General features: G+C 36.8%; 3 protein-coding genes, 1 long non-coding RNA gene and 1 pseudogene across 5 annotated transcripts; 2 read left to right on the forward strand and 3 right to left on the reverse strand.

Moving 5' to 3' along the window:
* Nucleotides 1-8,136: 8,136 nt before the first annotated feature.
* LOC125213066 (NAD(P)H-quinone oxidoreductase subunit L, chloroplastic) lies at nucleotides 8,137-9,144 on the reverse strand. Its single transcript, XM_048113420.1, has 4 exons — nucleotides 8,932-9,144; nucleotides 8,751-8,861; nucleotides 8,572-8,666; nucleotides 8,137-8,477 (listed from the first exon to the last, which is right to left on the reverse strand). Exons 1-4 carry the CDS (start codon nucleotides 9,112-9,114, stop codon nucleotides 8,327-8,329), a joined length of 540 nt encoding a protein of 179 aa, XP_047969377.1. The 5' UTR covers nucleotides 9,115-9,144; the 3' UTR covers nucleotides 8,137-8,326.
* Nucleotides 9,145-9,249: 105 nt separating this feature from the next.
* LOC125213065 lies at nucleotides 9,250-13,364 on the forward strand. Its single transcript, XM_048113419.1, has 9 exons — nucleotides 9,250-9,574; nucleotides 9,828-10,178; nucleotides 10,264-10,479; nucleotides 10,553-11,202; nucleotides 11,653-11,758; nucleotides 11,834-11,887; nucleotides 11,970-12,073; nucleotides 12,302-12,513; nucleotides 12,587-13,364. Exons 1-9 carry the CDS (start codon nucleotides 9,371-9,373, stop codon nucleotides 13,201-13,203), a joined length of 2,514 nt encoding a protein of 837 aa, XP_047969376.1. The 5' UTR covers nucleotides 9,250-9,370; the 3' UTR covers nucleotides 13,204-13,364.
* Nucleotides 13,365-13,383: 19 nt separating this feature from the next.
* On the forward strand, nucleotides 13,384-14,214 carry LOC125213068 (probable NAD(P)H dehydrogenase subunit CRR3, chloroplastic). Of its 2 annotated transcripts, XM_048113422.1 has the most exons (3): nucleotides 13,384-13,624; nucleotides 13,694-13,836; nucleotides 13,990-14,214. In XM_048113422.1, exons 1-3 carry the CDS (start codon nucleotides 13,392-13,394, stop codon nucleotides 14,112-14,114), a joined length of 501 nt encoding a protein of 166 aa, XP_047969379.1. In that variant the 5' UTR covers nucleotides 13,384-13,391; the 3' UTR covers nucleotides 14,115-14,214. The 2 variants fall into 2 exon arrangements, with proteins under 2 accessions (XP_047969379.1, XP_047969378.1); XM_048113421.1 differs by having other exon boundaries at nucleotides 13,694-14,214.
* Nucleotides 14,215-15,172: 958 nt separating this feature from the next.
* Nucleotides 15,173-17,368, reverse strand: LOC125215441. The gene is made up of 3 exons (XR_007175265.1): nucleotides 17,133-17,368; nucleotides 16,290-16,373; nucleotides 15,173-15,409 (listed from the first exon to the last, which is right to left on the reverse strand). It is a non-coding gene; the product is annotated as an uncharacterized LOC125215441 (long non-coding RNA).
* A 3,833-nt stretch (nucleotides 17,369-21,201) lies between these two features.
* LOC125215438 lies at nucleotides 21,202-21,930 on the reverse strand (annotated as a pseudogene).
* Between the last annotated feature and the right edge of the window lie 1,258 nt (nucleotides 21,931-23,188).

Raw genomic sequence — 23,188 nt, forward strand, 5'->3', positions numbered from 1 at the left:
TAAAATGGGTCAAATGTAATAAGAAATTGTTGTAGTTAGGAGTTGCGAAATGGGTTATTCGCGGATATCCGCACTCGACAAGTTAGGTATCCGCACCCGACAAGTCAGGTATCTATACCGATTTTAGTCAAATTTTTGTCCCAATATTTGCCCCACGACATGCCGGGATTACCTGATATCCGTGTCGGGTATCCCGTACCTGATCCGAAATCCTAATAAAAAAGTTGAAAACCATAATATCTGTCAATATTACCTAATTTACTTTATTAGAGCATCCGCAGCGGTGCTCAACCCGCTGCTCGTCCGTCCGTGCCGCTGAGCACCAAGCCGTCCGTCCGCCGATGGAGCTTGTCCGTCCGTGCCAGCGGCACGGCGCTGCTCTTAGCTAAGAGCACGTCCGTGCCGCTGAGCACAATTACGTGGCGGCTTCTGATTGGCCAACGGCATAGCCGTTGGCAATTTCATTTTTTATTTTTATTTTTTTAAAAAATTTGAAATTTATTTTAAAAAATGTTTTTAAATAAAAAAAAATATTTTCCCACTTTCCAAAAAAATATATCCGTTTTCTACCCACTTTTAATTTATTTTTCAATTTTTTTCCCCCAAAATTCACATTTTCATCTATAAATACCCCCACTCCAACACAAAAAAAATCACATTCTCATCTATTATCTATACTATCATCATCTACATTCTCTCATCTTTTTTCCTCCTACTCTATCATCTAAATTCCCACCACACTACACAATGTCCGGCTCCGGCGATCACCCCTCCGGCAATCGCGGTTGGAACCACGATTGGTTCGACTCCGAGGCCGGATATAGTCCGGAAACCCAATTTACGGCCCCTCCTCAAACCCAAGGTTCGCAAGCTCCGGGTGGCTACCGTCCTTACCCGGTGCACGACCTAAACGCCCCCGGGTTCGGGTGGGCACCCGAACCCGGATCGGGAGGGAGCAACAGCTCTACTCCTACTCCTACTTCTGGTCCTACTCCTCCTGTTCGTGGCACCCGCACCCCGTACACTCCGGGTGAGATGATGGCGATGTTCAAAGCCTACTTGGCAGTCTCCGAAGATCCGGACGTCGGCACGAACCAAACCGGGAAAACTTATTGGTGGCGCATCACTCGCCTCTACAATGAAACCCGGCCGGAGGGAACCATATATCGCAATGATAGTATGGTTCGCAATTGCATCTACAGATGCAACGAGGCAATCGGGAAGTTCCAGGGGATTTACCTCCAGGAAGAGCGGTCGGCGGGGAGCGGCACGAACGAGCTCGACATCATCACTGCCGCCTTGGCGGCATACCAACGGGAGGAGTACAAACCGTTCAAGTACCTCAATTGTTGGCAGGAGGGGCGCCAACATCCGAAGTATAGGGGCGGCATAGCAGCATCCTCCTCCAGCTCCTCCAGCAAACGGTCGAGGTCGATAGCTCTATCATCCTCCGATGATGTGGCTACCCAGCTTGCCGGAACTAACTTGGGTAGCCCCGACGCTGGCCCGAGCGGTTCCCGCCGGCCGGTCGGAAGGAAGAAGGCGACGACCACCCGTCGCCGCGCCCCGACTCCATCCGCCGCCGCCGCCGCCTCCGCCGCCCCCGCTCCCTTTGTGCCTCCTCCACCCCCGACCAACTCGTTGTGGGCCATCTTGAGTCAACTCCATATGACCGATACGTCTCACATGACTCCGGAACAACTTGCAACACATGAGCAATTGATCCGGGGTCTCAAGAGGCAATTGGGGTTAGAGGAATAGTCTTCCACGTTTGTAATTTTTAATTTGTAGGATTTTAATTATGTATTTTTTATTTTAATTATGTATTTTTCTTTTTAGTATTTTAATTATGTAATTTGTATTTTTTAGGATTTTAATTATGTAATTTTTATTTTATAATGTATTTTTATAATGTAGAAATGTTTTTAATAATTGGAGTATTTAAATTGAATAATAGAATGGTGGGACCCTTGAGCTTGTCCTTAGCTAAGAGCACGGATGTGGGTGTCGTGCTCTTAGCTAAGGACAAGGAATAAAAGTGGGTCCGGGCCCACCTCCGTGCTCTTAGCTAAGAGCACGGATGGGGATGCTCTTAATATCGATGATAAGCTTTGATAGATTTAGAATAAAAGTGATGGGATAGTTCTGGTAAATTTTCAATTGTATGTTCGTTGAAATATAATAATATTTCAAAAGAACTCTTAGATTATGTAAAGTACTTTCATTATTCCTCCTTAATAGAGGTGTTTCATTTTCTTAACTCATTTTGAAAAAATAATAATATAAATACTCTTCTTTACATTATTATCTCTCTTACTTTACTTTTTCTCCATTACAACTATTTATTTTTAATTTTTCAAAATGAGTGTATATATTGATATTACTATTTAACTACTTAAGTTTTTTCTCCACTTAACTATTTGAAACGCCTCAATTAATATGGAACGGATGAAGTATTAAAAGATGGTATATGGCTAATACTAATAATAACGGGTATTATCGGGATTAATGGGTATACCCGCAAAACTCTAAAACACACTACCCAATCCCGCCCCATTTTCTGTTTTCGTCGGGTAGCACGTACCCGATGGGTAACGGATCGAAATGGGAATTACCTATTACCCGCTATCCATTTTGCCACCCCTAGTTGTAGTAAAAGATGCAAGCACCATGTGCATTTATTTTGATGTGCAAGGTATGACGAAGGGATAAGCTTCGGTTGTTATTTTATGATTCGTTTTTTTTGATATTACGAAAAATTCGAGGACATTGTATAGTACTTCATCCGTTTCATAGTAGTGAATGTATTTCTTTTCGGCACAGAGATTAAGAAAATTTGTGGTAAGTGAGTTAAGGAAAGAAAGGATAAAATAAAAAATGAAAAAGGTAGAGAGATGTAGAAGGAATAAAATAAGAGATGGTAAAGTAAATTAGAAAAAATGTGTTAACTTTTACTAAAAAGATAAATGACTTCACTGTTATGGAACGTACCAAAATTGCAAAATGACTTCACTGCTATGGAACAGAGGGAATAATAAAGTAAGAACAAATTAACATATTGGTTGAATGACTTTGGTGCCCTTAATTTAACACTATTAATGAAATGAACAAAAACACAATGAGGATAGTTTAGATATTTTATATTTTATCCATAATTTTTTTAAAAAAGCAAACAAGTCGCTTCTTTTTAGCACAAAAATTAAGCAATAAATGTTGTGTTAATTGAAGTGAGAATAAAGTGTGAGAAAGTATCAATATTTTCAAAAATAGAAATAACTTAATTATTTTGAAACTTGTGAAAAAATTCAATTGACGAGGAACGAATATAGTTATAAAGTTATATAGTAGGAGTACTATATTACCTATATTATGTCAACTCCTTTTAATTAATATTTTTTGCTTATTCATTGAGTAATCACTTTATTAAGTCTGAATCGAATCAGTGTTCATTATTCAAATTACACTCACTTTGATTATGATTTTATTTTTCAAATTACCTCATTTTGATTATTTTAGCCGGAACTAGTTTATTAGTTCCACCGTTCTGATTTTGGTTTCAATAATTTTGAATTGATAATCAGCAGTTGACTATCAATTTTGGCCCAAAATTGGAGAAAATTGGAAAAAAAAATGTATTAAAAATTTTGCAGGAAAATGCTAAAATTGATTAAAAATACCGATTTTCAACCAGCATTGTCGATTATCCTTTCAAAATCAGAATTTTCAAATATGTTGTCAAGCCAATAATGATTCTATTTTTATTCAAATCGGAACCGATGAAATTACATCAAATGTAAGGACTTAAGGTTACCACTCTTAGTTTTTAGTTATAAAATGGGTTAAAAGTTAGTAAAACTCTTACTCTTAATTAAGATCTTGTGTTTGTAAAAACTACTATTAACCTTTTGCATTGTATGCATTTTATCTTGATATGTATTGTATGACAAAGGGATAATAAATAGTACTCCCTCCATTCACAAAAAGTAGAGCAATTTGTATATGACACGAAAATTAATGTAGAATTGGTAAAATAAGAGAGAAGGAGAAAAAATAAGTGAGAAATAGTGTTAGTGGAATGATGTGTAGGGTTATTATTTATTGAAAACTTTCCATAAATGAATGTGTTTTATTTTTTATGAACGACCAAAAATAGTAATTGTGCTCTATTTTTTTTTAACGGAGGGAATACTACTTAGTTGACCTTTTATGATTAGTTTATTTTGACATACTAAGAACAATTTATTACTTTGGATAAGTTTTGAACAATTTATTACTTTGGATAAAAATACTTGTATACCCTCAGTTTAACACGTTATTAGTCAAATGAACTATATACATTAAGAATAATTTACACATTTTATTTTTTATCCATCAGTCTAGTGCATATTTGAAAGGTAAATAACTCATCTAACAATAAAAAAAATTCTATGAATATAAATGACTATTATTTACCTTATCAAACATCTAGTTCTAACAGATAATACAACAAATAGGATATTCTTCACTCCCTTAGTAATTTACACCTCATTATATTATCACTATTTAAAGTCAACTCTGTTTACTTTTAATATATTTTGCTTATTTTAGGATTAATTAACCATTTATTAAGTCAACTATGTAGTGTACTCAAAGGGCTAGTTTTTCACATTACTTTAGTAGGATATAGATTCGCAAGTTTTCAATAAGCTACTCTTTGACAAAAAAAATGGATATTGAATGCGACTAAATTATAAGTGGAAGATGTCATACATTAATATTAAACCAATCTGAGTAATTTAAATAGATTTCATTTAATGTCACATTTACTATTCATATAGGTAAATTAATAAAGCCGGTCTATTATTTATTGCTACCAAATTCATAATAAGGTCCGATGTATCTATCAATCAGAACACGCGCGGTCAGGTGGCCGGCACCGCCGCCTCTGGCGGCGGCGCCGCCGCATTTTGGAGCATAGATTTGTTAGGGAAACATGCATGTGTTGGATTTGAGGGCCACGTAGTTATGATGAGTCTTAAATGAATTAATTAGATGCATTATTGTATCTAGTACTTTCCGATTTATTACAAGTGGAAATTAGGTATAAAGTTTTTGATTGAGACGTGGCTAATACTATTTGTTTATTATTGAATAGAGGGGTTCTACTTGGATACACTACTTGTCCATGGATAATAGTTTAAATCTTGAGTTTTAGTCAAGGGTTGTGTTTGATTGGAATGGCATAGTTTTGATCGATAGCGTGTTGTATTCTTGGTCTCCGAGTCTATATTTTTTTGATCAATGTAAAAGTGCTTAAAATTAGAAACTAGTGGATGGAGTCCACTAAAAATAGTATCAATTCAAACAATACAAAATCAACACAGTATACCGAAAGAACAACAGTGTCATGTCGCTGATTGTTTTACTACTTGTTGCAAGGGCTTTAGTTTTTATTGTTTATCTGGATTGTTATATAGAGCTTAAGCTCATCTCTATCTTGGCGAATGAAACGTTTTATTATTATAAAAAAATATATAGCAATATTTCATCTATCTTTTTTATCAACATCAAAATAATATTTATACAAAAGATATTACAATCTCCTTTTTACAATATAGTTGAAAAAGAATATGATTACCACCAAATAACCAAGATGGCTAAATGAAGCATTTAAATATGACCTAAATAATTGCCCCATCTAACAATAACTAGAAAATTTAAAGCGAACATGATCTAGCCACTTGTTTGTTGGAACATCATATTCCTTAAGCTTTGTTGTACCAATCATTTTCAATTGTAATTGACTAATTGTCAATGGATAAAATTCCCTTTTAACTTTAAGGTCACAAGGAGTGATCCATTTGATTAAATTCTCTCTAACTACAAGGCCACAAGGAGTGAGCTATATATATTTGATTAGATTAAAACAAAATACCTTTAATTTACCTTTTCATTCTCGCCAATTTGCACTATTTGATACCTTAAAATCGGCGTAATACATGATTTAATATACAATGTATATATTGTAAATAAAGTTGAATTAACAATCAATAATAAACATGAAGAATGATTGATCAGTTAGAATTATTTGGCGCCGCTTATCTAATAGGCGAACATTCCTAACCACGCTGTCGGACTTTATAATGTGTTTAAATTTATAATATACGTATATGCCAACTCATTGTATATGTAAACAATGTAGTATAATATTCAACTTATATGTATAGAAAAAAATGGAAGAAGGCGCATACACTAAATCATTATTTTGTGATGTACGTATCTTATCATTTTAGTTACTCGATATAAGAAATATTATATGTCACCAATTGTAACAATGTGGCTCTCAAATTGACGATATCCATTCAAAACAACACAACTATTTTCAGCTTGTTTTCTTTTATTCATATGTTATCAGAAAACTTTATAAAAGGTTATCTATTAAAACTGTTAAGTTTACTTCGAATTTGTATATATTGTCGGAATCCCTCTCTTTCAGATATATTTTGGTTCATTCGGTTTTCTAAGTAAGAGTGGCTTTTTTTCTGTTCATATCTTACGTGAGCATCATTTTTATATAATTCACGTATTAGTGATATTTATTTTATTTTATATGTTTAGTTTGATTCTAGCATCTTAAACTTATTATTAACATAATTAATGTTATTAACTTACAAACAATTTTAAATTCAATTTGTTACTTTATCATTATTGGAAGTAATAGAGAAAACGAACAAATCAAAATAAAAATTTTAAGTAATTTATGAATTAATGCCGTCAATAATAGTTTTTAAGATATTATAATAGTAACTAATAAATATATAAAACAAAACAAAAAGATCAGAGATGGATGAAGCGAAAAAATGTGCTTACAATTAGCGCTCAGTATAACATATCTCAATAGGACCGGAAATCCATTAACATGAGAAACACTAACAGAAAAACGCAAAGTTTCACAAGCCTATTATGCATTGTTTGCTAAATACAATTTAAATTATAAGGCAATTAATTAGGCATAAGTCTTGTATGTATGTATCTACAAACAATCACCACCACTCAAGAAAAAGATATATATACAATGCTTTCGGTCCCATATCCTTTAATAGTTTCTCCAACTCACCATATCTCATCTTGCATTTGCCTTTGCTAGATGGTGACCACAACTTTCTTGGTAAAGCATATTCCATGTTATAATTGGATACACAATTATCTTTTGACATTTTTAGGAATTTATTTGGATTAACTTTAATATTTTCCAATTACACAGTAAGTACAACTTTATAGGTGATGAATGCGCACGAGTCATTTTCAAATACTACGTTTTATCTTAATTACGTTTTGATTTGACTTTGAATGTTTAACCAATTTCAAATGTGTTAGAAAGCATGAGAGAAATCAAGTGAAGAAATGAAAGAGAGTAAACAAGATTTAACTTCCCGTGAAATTGAATTCGATCAAATGTGTGTGCATATCCTCTTTCCTAGTGTAAGAGTCGATCAACCCTATATATTAAAGCAAGGTGGCTGTAATTAAGTTGTACTAGCAATTAAATAATCATCACTATAGAGAATCAAATTCAAGCTCAATAAAAATTTGTGTTACTTGAATTTGAATTTTGCTCACGTTATTTTGTCTCTAACCAACTTTGTGTTGTACATTATTCGAAATTTGGACAACGATAATGCTATCCGGAGAAATGAATTGCTTGGAGGAATGTTGCCCCTCCAAGGGCACAACTACATGTTCGGTTGTTGTGCGGGGGAGGCTCAAAACAAAGGATAAACTACTCAGATTTTGGCATTTCAAGAATTGAAAATGACTAGTGTGCATTGTGCAAGGAGTTGAAGACTTTGGTACACATTTTCTTCAGTTGCAGAGTGTTTAGTAACTTTTGGAACTATTGGTCAAAGACTTTGGAACACGTTTTCTTCAGTTGCAGAGTCCCTAGTAACATTTGGAAGGGTGAGAGGCAAGCAGTTTTATCACAAGGTAGTTTACTGATAACCTTACCAACATATAAGGCTTTTGATAAAGGTAAAGATAGTTGTTTGTTTTAAGTTATCAAAGTCCAAAGAGACATTGTACATTCTTCTTCTCTTCATGTGAAGCAAGTATTACAGCAGATGATCAAAAGGAAGCAACAACCATCACAATCCAGACTGCTACAAGCAATGGCTAAGCAGCCATCCATATTTGATCAAATTGAATTATCTTACTTAGGTACAATGTGTATAAACTAAAAGATTCTTCAACTATTCTTATGTTGTTTGATAATTTACTTGTAGAGAGACCAAAGAAGTTGATGCTAAATTATGAATTGGATATACATGAAACAAATAGGGTGTGTTATTCATACTTCATAGTCCTCAGGTTGAGCCCATGGATACTTCAAGAATCCACCCTTGATCTCTGAAGGATTCTCTGGCACAGACCAAGGATACTTCATTGCAGGATCTCTAGGGAATTTTCTGAAGTTGAGGAATGGTGCCCAAAGCAGCACTCTGCCACACAACCCCAAAACAACGATATACGATAAATTTACAACCAAAGAGAACGCGCCATTAGTAATGCACCGAACAGGCGAACATCACTTACCCCGGAAAGAAGAGGAAGACAAACATGAACTGCACATACATCTCAAGCAGATTCCTCTTGTACCATCTCCTCCTCAGCCAATTCATGATGATGGGCTACAAACAAACAATCACTCAACAATTCACACACACACACACATGTATATATATATATATATGAAATTGATGCTACTAACTCACTGGAGCAACAAGGAAGTAGATGAAGGCTGAGATTCCAGATTGGATCAGAATCCACACCAAATCTTCTCCTTCATTATTCATCCCAGTAACAGCAAAAGCAGGCTCTGCCACCTGTTCAAACACTTCAAATGTGAAAACAAGCTAATGAATGAAATGAAACCAAACACAAGAATGATCATACAGCTGCCAGTGCTCCTCCAACTTGAAGGGCCAGGCCAAGAACTCTGCTTGTGCATTTTGAAATCTTTTTCTTCTGTTGGGGATGTTTTTGTTGACATGAAATGGTGAATGGATGATGATTGGGAGGATTGAGAGAAGGCAAGGCCTTGGGGATGCTGAAGCTCAGTCTCAATGAGCTGCTCATTTCTCAGCCAATTGTCTTCTTTCCTTATCTTTCTCACTTATATACATTTTGTATTAAGAAAATAGCAATAAAGACTCAATTTTTAAGGAGAAAAAATACAATATTCTAGAAGCCATCTGTTTATTTAATTTTCGTTTGTTGAAACACACATTTCATTACTGGGTACCTAAAAAATCCTCTCTTGCAAAAACCCGTACCACTTAAACCCTGAAATCAATTTCTAGTGTTTCAATTTTGCTACTTTTGCTAACTCGATATGAGCTCGACAATCCCAACTCATTTGAAATTCAAACCCCCAAATCCAGTTTGCTCAGTTTTTACAAGACCCTCAGTGTATTGTTTTCGTTTTCAAGGAAGGAATCCCATGCTATTTTGCTCTAGATTTTCTGTGCTAACAAGGGCTTGCAGCGATGGTGGTAAAGCTGAGATTTTTTCTCCCAAAAAGGTGTCTTCAGCTTCTGTAAGAATCCTATCATTCATAGTTTACTTCGGCTTTTATCTGCTTGCATATTTCTTTATTTTGTGTGTATTTGAATATGAATGATATTTGGCTTACTTACCCCAATTAGCATGCTATTTTGATGATTCTTGTTCTTGTTATAAGGGTTTGTTCACTGATAGCCTTACTTGGAGTAGTTAATCGACATTTATTTTTATTGCAGATTGTTTATTGGCTATTTTGGAACTAGAAATAATTCACCTTTTAATTTCAGGATGATGAGACATTGAGAAACAGCTCATCTAGTTCCAGTGATGGTTACATTGCGTTGTTTATTCGCATGCTTGGGTTGGACAACGATCCGTTGGATAGAGAGCAGGCTGTGGAAGCTCTCTGGAAATACTCACTTGGCGGAAAACAATGCGTTGATAACATCATGAAATATCCGGGAACTGTCAACCTTGTTGTAAACCTTCTAAAGTCGGACTCAGATTCTGCGTGTGAATCGGCTGCTGGTCTTCTAAGGGTTATATCATCGACCAATCTTTATAGAGACGTAGTAGCTGAGAGTGCTGCGATAGAAGAGATGACTGTCCTGTTGACACGTCCTTCCTTATGTTCGAATGTATTTGAAAAAATCTTTTGTTTGTATTTTGATGCTCTCTTTCTTTGATTTATAGTATTTGTGAAGTTTGAGCAAATATATGCAGGTTAAGGAGCAGACGATGTGTACTCTGTGGAACTTGTCCGTAGATAAGGAGGTCAGTGCACGAATGACTAGCTCGGAGATCCTTCCTCTACTTGTCAAGTACTTGGAGGATGAAGATGTTAAAGTCAAGGAGACTGCTGGTGGAGTTTTGGCGAATTTAGCATTGACGCAATCAAATCATAAACTACTTGTTGAAGCTGGAGTTATTCCGAAATTGGTAAGACTATCTTCTTTGCCTCTCTTTAGCATCTTAACCTGTGGAATTGAGAATTACTCTGTGCCTTATTCAGGCAAAGCTGTTGACAGCTGACGAGGAAGAATCAAAAGTGGTTCGGAAGGTGGCAAGAAATGCATTGCTAGAACTTGTTAAAGACGAGTATTATAAAATACTTGTCATGGAGGAAGGTCTAGTTCCGGTGCCCTTGGTAGGTGCAGCAGCATACAAGTCTTTTAGGCCAGCTTTATATTCATGGCCTTCGTTACCCGATGGTACAACGATTGAACAGGGCTCCAAAAGTCCTTCTAGATATGGTGCTTCAGAGCTGCTACTTGGATTAAGTATCGAAGAGAAGAATTCCAACTTAGAGGAGGCAAAGATGAAAGCAGTTGTTGGACGAACGCAGCAACAGTTTCTTGCTCGTATAGGAGCAATTGAAATTGAGGATGATGGTAAATCTGACGTTGAATCTTCGTCCAGTCATAGAGTCACACTTTTACCATGGGTGGATGCCGTTGCACGCTTGGTTTTAATTCTCGGACTTGAAGATGAGTCTGCTATTGCCAAAGCTGCAGAGTCGATTGCTGATGCATCTATCAATGAGCATATGCGTGTCTCATTTAGAGAAGCTGGTGCAATCAAGCATCTTGTTCAGCTGATTAACCATCCTCGTGACGATGTCAGAATGGCTGTAATCCGAGCTTTGGACCGGCTGTCTATCAGGTAGTACTATATTACTGATTTGCATGTGATACAGAAATATCGAAAGAGCGATCTTTTACTGTTTTCATTCTAACTCGTGCATAACTTAATATATTCTGGTAGACTTTATAGCGGTTAGGGAGGGAGCAGCAGCCCTTACCAGCCATTTTTTTAGTGTCGAGTTTTTAAAATTTGATGTGATACATAACACATATGATAATGAATACATATAAGACATATGTATGTTCATGAATCAAACCAGTCTAGATATGTATCCTTTTTTCTGTTCTTGAATCATATTACTGTCTTATGTTGATGGTTTGTGTTGAATCTGTTTCTCGACTTGACAATGAGTTTCCGTGATGTTGTAGTGAGGAGTGGCTGGAAATGAACTTTTTGAATGATTCATCAATCCATTTGATCTTTCTCTATATTCACTATAATAAATCTTGCATTTGCATCTCATTCCAGCAATTATGTGTGTCGGACTATCCAAGCAGAAGGCGTTTTGCATCCTCTCATTAATTTGCTAAAGCAGCAGTCTAGATCAGATATCTCCCATAGCTCAACTTCAACGGTATTGAACCAGTACATCCTCTCTTGAGTAGTATTTTATATGTTGGTTACTTGAGTAAGAATTTTCGAACTGCAGATTCTCAATATCCTCACTCGGATTCTAGACCCTAACAAAGAGCTGAAATCGAAGGTCTGTCCGTATAAAATATTAATTAAATTATTTCAACAGTATTCTTGTACGTAGCAGTTTCTCTAACAATTATATATTTCAGTTATATGATGGACCAGTAAATGGATTGAACAAGGGATTGCATTCGACTAAAACCACAGCATCAGTAAACTCTCAAGATACGATCTCAGCAGAACCGACTTTCAGGTTTTTGCAAGCATCTTTAAACTTAGAGAAACGCAGTTACTGTTCTACATTACTAATTATGCTACTGTTCTACGTTACTAATATGTCGTGAATTTAGTTTATTATCTCATGTCATGAAAACATATCCTTGTTGATGTTATAGCAGCAACGACTTTTTTTTTTGGCACGATCAAATTAACTAAAAGTACCTATATTAACATAGTTTGTACAAATTAACCACTTTGACAGCACGGAGAGCGTTGGTGTGGGAGAGCTGGTCGATTCTGGCTTGCTGTCTTGCCTCGTCGACATCTTGAAGACACCAATCCCTGATCTGCAGAGAAAAGCTGCTTCCATCCTCGAGTTCGTTGTGGTGATCGAGGAGCCTAGTGTAGAAAAGCTACCGTTGTCGGGTATTGTATCTGGCCTAGAAGCCGTTTTTCGCCAGAAATCTTTAACAGGTAAATACATATCGTTACTGATAATGCGACATTCATTTGGCAAAGTTGCGAAATAACGATCTTGATTTGACAGAGGAGGAGAATGGAAGCGAAGTGCACATCCTGGAGGTGGAAGAAGCCGGTCTAGCAGTATCTGCAGCGTCACGTCTGCTCACAAGATTGCTCGACTATGAACAGTTTTGCCAATCTCTGAATTCGGATAGTTTCACAAAGCTGCTTCGTTCAATCCTCATATTGAGTATCCCCCTCCAATACAAAGAATGGGTTGCTGCCTGCCTCGTAAAACTGAGCTCTATACATCCAGACCCCATTAACGTAGAAGTGACGACACTGCACGAGAGGATCCCGAGGCTGATAGAAGAGATGGAGAGCTCCTTTTCCCCTCAAGTACAGGAAAGCGCGGTGATGGAGCTGAACCGGATAATATCTCAAGGGACGGTGGATTCCAGCAGAGCCGTTGCTCGTGGCGGAGGAATATTCGTGGTGGTGAAGCTGATGGAGACGGGGAGCGAGGAGGCGGTGGAGGCCTGCTTAGCCATACTGTACAACTTGAGCATGGATGCAGAGAACCATGCCGCGATTGTAGCAGCCGGAGCAGTTCCAGTCTTGAGGAGGCTCGTGCTCTCGGATAGACCGCAGTGGATGCGTGCGCTTCGCTTGCTTCGAACTCTGCCCACATTATATGATTAGCTTCTTAGTTAGTAGTTAGTTAGTTAGTTACACATGTTTTTACTTTACTTATCATTTTGATACATAGGTTGTTGAGTTGTGGTTGGAGATATTTGGATGTGAGTGGGGTCCATATACATTCCTTGTGATTTTTTATCAAATAATCCAAAATTTTATCTCAACTTGTTATCATTCTGCTTGCTCACACTATGCATATCCTCCTCAGCTCTGGTTTAGTCACTAGATTTGAGGTTGTGGCTTCAAATGACTCTTCCTCTTCTTCCTCGTCTTCGCCCTCTCAGCCTCAGCAGCAGCAGCCGCGTGGTGTTAAGGTGAGGCCTAATAGAGTCGCGAACAAAAAGAAGCAGAAGCAGCAGCCGTCTGTTATGGAGATTGAACGGGCCATTGGAGCTGGGATTTTCCGGGAGAGAGATGTCAACAGGCAGGTATGGATTTATTTTCGGAAGAAGAAGACGACGGCGATGATGTTGATGGTTTGAGTATTTTGCAGTGGAGGAGAAGGAGAGAAGGCAAATCTTGTTGATAATATACTGAAGAATTCAGTTGGGAAGAATGAAGGGTCTGTGGAGAAGAGGCTGAGGGAGACCGGGGAATGGCTTCTCGATCAAACCGAGACCAGAACTCGCTCTGCAGGTATTCATCGCTCTTTTGTTGGGTTGCAAACTCATCCCAAAGCGGACAGACAATATCAAACTAATACAGTCGACCGTCCTAATAAGTGGTATCAAAGCTCGAAGATAACTCGGGTTTGCAAGAGTAGCTGATCAACTAGTTTGTGGTTTGCAGGAAAGCAAATCTTGATGACCATATTTGTATGGATTATACCTCTGTGGATAGCTGGATTTCTTGTGGCTGCGGGCATCATTTCACTGCCATTTCACACCCCATTTCTAGATGATCTTATTTCTTGATTTGTAATGTCACATTAATGATGATATTATCATGTGTAGTGAGAGATATGGATGCAATACACAGATTAAGTGTGTCAATATTATTTTACCACTTTTTACATATTTTGGCTTAATTTGATTTGATTTTGTTAGCTGGGCTTCATTGTATTTAGATCTTATCATTAATAATTGCTTATATTAATTGATTAATCTGATTATTAATGTTTATAAATTAACTAGAATTAAGTATTATGAATTGCTTTGAATTCGCAAAATTTTATTTAGTATATAAAAACAAATTGCTTTTTATATTTAGTTTTTTCTAATAAAAAATACTCAGTGTGAGCGAAAGTTTAGGCAAACCCCTAATTCATAAATAAAATCAAAATATATCGTTCCAAAACACTTTTTATATTTAGTTTTATTTAATATGATGTGGTGAGCTAATATAGAATACTATGAATTCACTTTTTTTTTTTGCTATTTCACAAAGATTTTGGATAATTTTACTTTAATGATTTATTTTTTCCAATGTTGTAAAGGATTTCCATTTTCTAGTTTAATCTTACAACATATTTAATTTGATAAATCACAACTAATTTCACAATCTAATAATCTATATCCTTTCATAACCCAAGCTAAGGCTCCATATATCTGTAGTCAAAAAATAAAGTGAACAAAGTTCTTAAAAAGGTTGAAAGTGGACTAATGCTTCGTACACATGTATATGTTGAAGTCTGAAGAGGAGGTGGCGAAGAGGTGTTGTGGAGGAGGGGCAACGTGAAGATGAGGGGTAGAGATGATGTAGAGGAGGGAGATTGAAATTTGAGTGGGTAGTTTTGTCAATTAATAAATATAGAAAGGGAAATAATAAGACAAAAGAAGAGAAAAAAATGATAAAAATAAAAAAAAAACTCTTATTCCTAAAAATCCGCATACCTCGATTCAATAATTTAACCTCAAATCTCGAAATGTCAGCGAATTGAGATTCATATTCTGAAATCTCTCCTTTCCTTGGTGATATAATTTTTTTTCTACACCCACCCAACATACAACATTATTATATAAGTAACTAAACATGTTAAAACAGCCTTTTTCTACTATACATGACAAAGGTAATATTAACAGGTTTTGATACTTATTTACAACCCTTTTAGCAAAAGAAGGTTTCAAAACCTTACATCTCTAAACCAACTATATACAATCAAAAGTTAGCCTAAGCATGCCACGTGAGAACTCCAACTATACCAGCAAAAAGGAGGGTAGTGACTTGACACGTGCAGCTGCCCACGAGCGAGATCACTCGCTTCTATACTCTGCAGGAGGGAGAAGAAAGGGGGAGTGAGCTTCAAAAAGCCCGTAGTGTAATCGCATTCCAGAATAAAAGTCTCTAAAAACTTCAATCTATATTACTATCACAAGCAAACGCTTTACTACCTGGAATGTCGTATATTTTCAAACGCATCCATTTACCATCTATTAATCAAACCATATGGCACAAAGTAACATATATCATACAACTATCAATTCCTTTCCTTAATCAACAATATGCTTTAGGAAAAACTATTTAGATATCTAAGGCACAAAAACATCAATTCTTAATCAAATATCATATTCATATCACATCCATATCACATTCATATCACATATCAGCCCCCAAATTATGCTTAGCGATGAACACGGGTACACGGATACTATAAGTAATCCGATGAGGGCCTCTGTCATGTATACATCTGGGTGAGGTATTATCAGACGTTGTATATCTTTCGTATAGCCTATCATAAGGAATCTATCACATATTACCCGTATATGGCTCATATCAACTATCAACATATCATATGGATCATCGCTTCGGTTATCCAGAAGACGAATGATCGAACATGTGTGCAGTACTGCTGTCCTATGGCATGCCAACTATACCCTGTGATTCACTCAAGCAATGGGGTATAATACAACTAATTCCTATCAACTTTCACATCATTCAACATATATAACTGTTGGAAATCACTTTGTATCTCTCTAAAAAAAATACCAAACTCTCATCTTTCAATACCACTGTTTCTGTCACTTCACCTTGAAGTAGACAATCCACACAATTATTTTTTTGTTCTATTGCATAAGCATACAAATCACACAAACAAGTAGTAATATTTATCGAAGTTAAAGGAATTAAATTCTAGAGCACGCGTACACTACCTGTACACGTCAACAAAAACGCTATTACTTGTCAACCAGGGATGTGCCCCTTTCCCCTATCGCTTGTGCTTGCACTCGGTTCACCTAATTTTTAAAACAGTCACATATACATTTTATAAATAACACAAGTAAAATCAAATAATCACCTTTACCTATTTCACTTTCTATACTATTTCATTCATCACAAAAAGTTAACTAAAACATATATGCAAGTTAAATCATTTCTAACGTCACTTCTACAAACAAGAAGCAAGGAGATTCGATAATACTATTCAATAACTCCGGAAAAAGAGAGCTATACACGGCTGTCCCAAAATTATAAACCTCAAAATTCCATTTTTCTCCATAAGTCAAACCTAATAAATTTTGAGAATACGGGGCAGCAACTTTATTTCAACATTAAACTAAAAAATTTGACATTTTGAAGCTAAACTCATAACCAAAAGTCTTTTGATATCAACCCACAACTGAACCTCTTTCACCATATCCTTTTTAAAAAAATTCAGCTTGCTTAAGCATCAACAACCAACTCTAAACTTCACAACAAGATCAGCCCCAACATTATATAATATCAAACCATCAAGAAGGTAGTTTTAAAACCCATGGCAAGAGCATATGGTCAAAAATCATCCCCAAACTTAGCTTTTTCTATCACTTTCATGCTTACATATCATAGCATACTTCCAATTGCATTTTTCTATAGTCAATTTACACAAAAGCATCAAAATCACAAAACCCCAAATTCAAGAACCCTAATTTCGACTCCCACCACAAGAATCACATCGAATTAACATCACTACTATGCTTAGAAACAAGGTTAAGGAGGTTATGGAGGAGTCTAACCTCTAATTTCAACTAATTTGAAAAGTTAAGTGGAGATGAGTTTGCAACCTAAGCTCCAAAATTGAGAAAAACTGGGGAGAATTGAGAGCTTGGATTGATGGGGGGTACTACATGCTTTACGATGGAGTGATCGGAGCTATCACGGTGGCTGATCGGAGGGAGTAGAGAAGCTGTGAAATTTTACAGAGAGGGAGAGAGTAGCATAGAGAGAGCCGAAAGAGAGATGAGAAGGATGATGAATTTTAATTTCTATTTTCTATTTTCTTTTTTCTTTTCTTTTTTTTTCCTTTTTCCTCTTTGTTTTCCCATAAGACACGTTTCTTTTCCTAAGTTACTAATCACTTTTTCTTTTTCTTTCTTCTTTTTCTTTATCTTCTAATTTCCATCTTTATCTCATTCTTTTTCTTAATTCTAATTAATTTTTTTTTCTATTTCTATTTCCTATATTTCTATAACATAAAATTAATAAAAGCATATACATATATAAAACCACTAATTAACTATTAAATCTCAAATTTCTAAATTTATAAGGTTTTGGGTTATTACATAAGATCATCTGTAGCGGTTGAAAAAAGGTTGTCCGTCTGACCGTGCCAGCGGCAAGGACGAGCTCGTCCGCCGCTGCGAGCCGTCCGTCCGTTCCAGCGGCACGGCGCTGCTCTTAGCTAAGAGCACATCCGTGCCGCTGAGCAGCCCTACGTGGCGTGTTCTGATTGGCCAACGGCATAGCCGTTGGCATATTCAAAAAAAAAATTTGAAAATTTGAAATTTATTTTTAAAATGTTTTTAAATAAAAAAAATATTTTCCCACTTCCCAAAAAATCATATCCGTTTTCTACCCACTTTTAATTTATTTTTCAATTATTTTCCACCAAAATTCACATTTTCATCTATAAATACCCTCACTACAACACAAAAAAAATCACATTCTCATCTATTCTATCATCTACATTCTCTCATCTTTTTTCTCATATTCACTCATCTAAATTCCCACCACACTACACAATGTCCAGCTCCGGCGATCACCCCTCCGGCAATCGCGGTTGGAACCACGATTGGTTCGACTCCGAGGCCGGATCCCTAGTCCGGAAACGCAATTTACGGCCCCTCCTCAAACCCAAGGTTCGCAAGCTCCGGGTGGCTACCGTCCTTACCCGGTGCACGACCTAAACGCCCCCGGGTTCGGGTGGGCACCCGAACCCGGATCGGGAGGGAGCAGCAGCTCTACTCCTACTCCTACTTCTGTTCCTACTCCTCCTGTTCGTGGCACCCGCACCCCGTACACTTCGGGTGAGATGATGGCGATGTTCAAAGCCTACTTGGCAGTCTCCGAAGATCCGGACGTTGGCACGAACCAGACCGAGGATACGTATTGGTGGCGCATCACTCGTCTTTACAATGAAACCCGGTCGGGGGAACCATCTATCGCGATGATAGTATGGTGCGCAATTGCATCTACAGATGCAACGAGACAATCGTTAAGTTCCAAGGGTACTTCCAACAGGAAGAGCGGGCGGCGAGGAGCGGCAAAGAGCGAGTTCGACATCATCAGCGTCGCCTTGGCGACCTACCAAAGCTTGAAGTTCAAAGCGTTCAAGTACCTCGCTTGTTGGCGGAGAGGGCGCCTTCATCCGAAGTATAGGGCGGCGTAGTAGCATCCTCCTCCAGCCTCCTCTAGCCAAACGGTCGAGGCTCGGTAGTCCTTATCCGACGGCGCTCCCAGATGATGTGGGTACCCGCCTGCCTGGGAACTAACTTGGGTAGTTCCTGACAAACGGCCCGAGCAATTCCACGGGCCGCCGCAAGGAAAGAAGAAGGCAACGGCCACCCGCCGCCGCGCCTCCGACTCCATCCGTGACTACCCGCCCCCGACTCCCGCTCCCACTCCGTCCCTTTGTGCCTCCCTCCTTCCCAGAACAACACGTTGTAGGACTCTCTTGGGTCAACTCTATTTGAACGATACGTCTAAGATGACTACCTGATCAACTTGCAACACATGAGGGAACGATCTGGGGTCTCAAGAGAGCGGTTGGGGATAGAGGACTAGTCTTCTACGTGTGTAATTTTTAATTTGTAGGATTTTAATTATGTATTTTTTTATTTTCTAGGATTTTAATTATGTATTTTTATTTTTTTAGGATTTTAATTATGTAATTTATTATTTTATAATGTAGAAATGTTTTTAATAATTGGAGTATTTAAAATTGAATAATAGTAATTAATGGACCATCCCGAGAGCATGTCCAGCATGCTAAGAGCACTTGGATGCGCGGTGTTGTACTTTCTTAAACGTTGGACAAGGAGGTAAAGAAGTGGGTCCTGCGGATGAAGGACGCTCTAAGATGACACATTTCCTTTTTTGGTAACTTTCTCTCTACAATTAATACACTCAACCACTTTTTCTCACTCCTATTAAAATATACATCTTTCTTTTCTCTCTACTTAATACTTACGTTCACCTTCTCTCTCTCCAATTAAACACTTTAATTAATAACTCCTAAATTCCCGTACTGGCTAAGCAATGTGTCATCTTAGCCGGGACGGAAGGAGTACTACATAATTCTATTGAATTCTAAAATATGCACATAGAGGATCATCTCTTTCATAATCGACCTAGGCCATGATAAATAGTGTAGCACGCTTATTTAAAAATAATATTTTAAACTAAAATCAAATTCATTTATACTATGTAGGTAATTGATAGCTTTTTATTTTCAACTATCATTCCCAAATTTTTCATCTACGGTTAGTTTGAACTGGTGAATTTGAATTTAATTTTTTAAAAGGACGGATTAGTAAGTTGAATCGAACATGTGGCGTGGATTAGTGGATATAATAATTTAGTCAGGTTAATATATTTATATTGATATTTAATTTTATAGTAATTAATGGATTTTAAAGGGAACCACCCCCTTTAAAAAAACAATCCAATTTTTCTTTATACACGTGGGGCAATAATAAGCCGCCACGTGGCAAAAAAAATAAAAAAAAAATTTGGGAAAAAGGCCGGGGGAAACAACCCGGGTGCTTTTTTTAAAACCACAAAAAAAACAAAAAACCAAACTATTACAAAATCATAGATTTCTTTCCCGTATTTGAATATTCCGTGTGGTTTTTTAATATTCCGTATAAGCGTTTCCGTTTAAAATTTTTAAAAGGGGGCCTTTTAACCCCTTTAAAAAATTTAAAATATTTATATTGATATTTTATAATATTGCTTTCTTTTGGCATCCCAACATAATTATGTAGTAGCTATCATGAAAAGTGAAAATCATATGGCCACCACAGGGGGAATTTTCGTGAGGGGAAAACCCCGTTGAATCATTTCTATGAACGCTAATTATTAAAGTAATAAAGATTAAACACCATAATTAACCCATAATCATTATTCCATAAAAAAGAAGCTATACACTACTCCCATATCTTTTCTTGATACTAACCTTCAATTAATCGATGAACTAGTGTAGCATAATTGATACTCAATCATCAGATTAAAGTCGTGACTTTTACATTTGAGTTCATCCTCATTAAGAGTCATGACTTCAGTTTTACGTAAATAGTAAATAGTCTCAGCGTTAATTGCTTCGATTACTCAGCTTTTATTATAAAGCTAATATAAAAAATGGGTCTCTTCACTACTTTTTAACCAAATTTTCTCTTTCTTAAAGCAGTGTTCCAGATCAAAGTGATCATGTTAATGGAGGACGGAGGGAGTAGTTTAAAATAATAACCTTCAATTGAAGTGTAGCATAATTTAAGTTTTTTTGAGTTGTAAATGTCTTAAATATCGAGCAAACAAATTTAATTTAGTAAAAGTGTAAATAGTGATGGGAACAATGGCATTTAATACTTTTCAAATAATTCTGTTGATCTTATCTTATGTTATCTTCTTCATATTTCAGATGAATAAGTCCAATATTTTCAGATTTACTGGTCCAAGACAAAACTACAATAATTCCTGCAAGAATAAATGCAGTTTCCAATGATTCAAAAAAAATACTATAGAAGAGATATGTTACAAAATGATAATGCACAGATTAATTAAATACAAACACACTTTAGTGAATATGGGAATTAAGATAACTCACATTAATTAGCTTGTCTAACAAAATGATAATTATACATAATTAATTAATTAGGCAGTGATGTGACCTTAGTAACGAACATATTAACAAGAGCAAGCGCATTGCTAGTGACCTCCTTGACCTTGAGGATCCGTGCCGACACGTCAGCCTTGACAGGGCCATCGTCCACGTCATCGAGGCCGTCGACGCACGTGTCCTCATTGGTCAAGCGGCGCTCATCCACGTCTGCACGTTGCTGAGCTGGAACCTCAGGTCCTCGGTGGTGCGGGCGGTCAGGCGCCGCATCTGCTTGAGGGATCCCCGTATCTGGTCGACCGCGTCGCCCGGGACGGAGGAGCAGTCGTGCAGGGCGGCGGCGGCGCGGTGGTCGGGCGAGTAGTCGGCCTGGCGGGTCAGGTTGGCCACGTAGAGGGTCGTGCGCTTGGCGCGTGAGAGGCACACCCCCCGGCAACCCGGGCCAAGCCGCGCCGGGTCGCTTTGTACGGCATTGGCGTACCCGGCTAGGAGTGGTAGCAGAGGTCCGGGTAGAGGGTCGTGTCGCAGTTAGTCCGGATGAAGTCGGCCGGGAGGCCGAGGCTGAGGCGATGGTGGCGGCGGCGGCGATGAAAATTGGAGCTAGGAGTAGTAGGACTTTCATGTTGGATGTGAATTTAGTTTGAGTAATGTTATGGTAGTGAGAGAGCTCAACTTAGACTTATATGTGTCCTTAGTTACATGCAATGATTATTGTTTGTCTTTTGGAAATTTAATTTTCTAATTCATATAATTATTTTATTGTGTTTGTATATGGCAATCTTGAATTTGAATAACCTTTTGTTGCTTCCCCACTGCCCACCTTTCACTAACTAAACCTTCTTGCAATTATTAGCTATGAGTATGACTAAAGGTTTCTTGTCAGGTATATCTAGTTCAACTTTTTTATATGAAAATTTTCTAGTTCAACATCTCAATTGACATTTCTTCCAAAGAAAATAGAACTTATTTAGATGGGCATTTTAAGCCACTTTATTACTTCATCCTTCCATGATTTGAAGACCAGCTTTTTCTTCAATGAAGATCGCTTACTACATTTGTTGCTACATTTAGGGGTGGCAAATCGTGCGTGTTGTGTCGTTATCGTGTCGACGATAACGACACGACACTGATACATCTTAACGAACGACCCGTTAAAAAACTCCAAACACGAATACAAACACGATCTTACCCTCGGACACGAACAACGCACGAACCACTTCGGTAACCACGATACGATAACAACACATATATGGCACTATAATAATAATATTATAATATATAAATATTATTTCTAATATTAAATTTTAAATTTTAATATTAAATTTTAAATTTTAATTTTAAATTTTAAATTTTAATTTTAAAATTTTAAAATAAATAAAATAATAATATTATTATAATATATTAATCTTATTTCTTAACGTGTAACACGAACACGACCACGAGGACGACCGAAGTTTCGTGTCCTTATCGTGTCGACACGAAGGACACGAACCCAATAAGCTTTGACACATACCCATTAATTTCGTGCGGGTTCGTGTCGTCTAAAAAATTTAACTATTACATCTTCTACTATACAAATTATAAAATGGTACTATGTAAGTAACTTATAATCACATGTTATTTTATGACTAGTGTAGTAGAAGATGTAACACCTGACTCTATAAATGAAAGTGTGGGGACAAAGTTAATAGATTATGAATCTTATTTTTATATCAATTATTTTAAATATGTAATGTGAGTAATGATTTAGTAGACGTGGAGTCAATTTACTAAGATGGAAAAAGAAAATGCATTTTTCATTGTGGTAGTTCGAAAATGATAAAAATTGGTCATTATATTGTGGGGGAAGGAAGGAGTATTTATTAACATCTTAATTTAAAGCACAACCTTTATTTATAGGTGATAAATTAAAGAAATTGATTAAGGTTAGTCAAATGACAAGAAGCTTAATCATTT

This window comes from Salvia hispanica, chromosome 3 (assembly GCF_023119035.1).
Source record: "Salvia hispanica cultivar TCC Black 2014 chromosome 3, UniMelb_Shisp_WGS_1.0, whole genome shotgun sequence".
In the NCBI taxonomy this organism is placed as follows: Eukaryota; Viridiplantae; Streptophyta; class Magnoliopsida; order Lamiales; family Lamiaceae; genus Salvia; species Salvia hispanica.

What these genes read in the sequence shown, in the direction of transcription:
- LOC125213068 (XM_048113421.1), top strand. Translation starts at nt 13,392, where the DNA reads ATGCATATCCTCCTCAGCTCTGGTTTAGTCACTAGATTTGAGGTTGTG. An exon ending in CGGGAGAGAGATGTCAACAG is followed by an intron (nt 13,625 to 13,693) that starts GCAGGTATGGAT and finishes AGTATTTTGCAG; the next exon opens with TGGAGGAGAAGGAGAGAAGG.
- LOC125213066 (XM_048113420.1), bottom strand. Translation starts at nt 9,114, where the DNA reads ATGAGCAGCTCATTGAGACTGAGCTTCAGCATCCCCAAGGCCTTGCCT. An exon ending in TTGGAGGAGCACTGGCAGCT is followed by an intron (nt 8,862 to 8,931) that starts GTATGATCATTC and finishes GTGTTTGAACAG; the next exon opens with GTGGCAGAGCCTGCTTTTGC. An exon ending in GTCTTCCTCTTCTTTCCGGG is followed by an intron (nt 8,478 to 8,571) that starts GTAAGTGATGTT and finishes GTTGTGTGGCAG; the next exon opens with AGTGCTGCTTTGGGCACCAT.
- LOC125213065 (XM_048113419.1), top strand. Translation starts at nt 9,371, where the DNA reads ATGAGCTCGACAATCCCAACTCATTTGAAATTCAAACCCCCAAATCCA. An exon ending in AAAAGGTGTCTTCAGCTTCT is followed by an intron (nt 9,575 to 9,827) that starts GTAAGAATCCTA and finishes TTTTAATTTCAG; the next exon opens with GATGATGAGACATTGAGAAA. An exon ending in TCGCCAGAAATCTTTAACAG is followed by an intron (nt 12,514 to 12,586) that starts GTAAATACATAT and finishes TTGATTTGACAG; the next exon opens with AGGAGGAGAATGGAAGCGAA.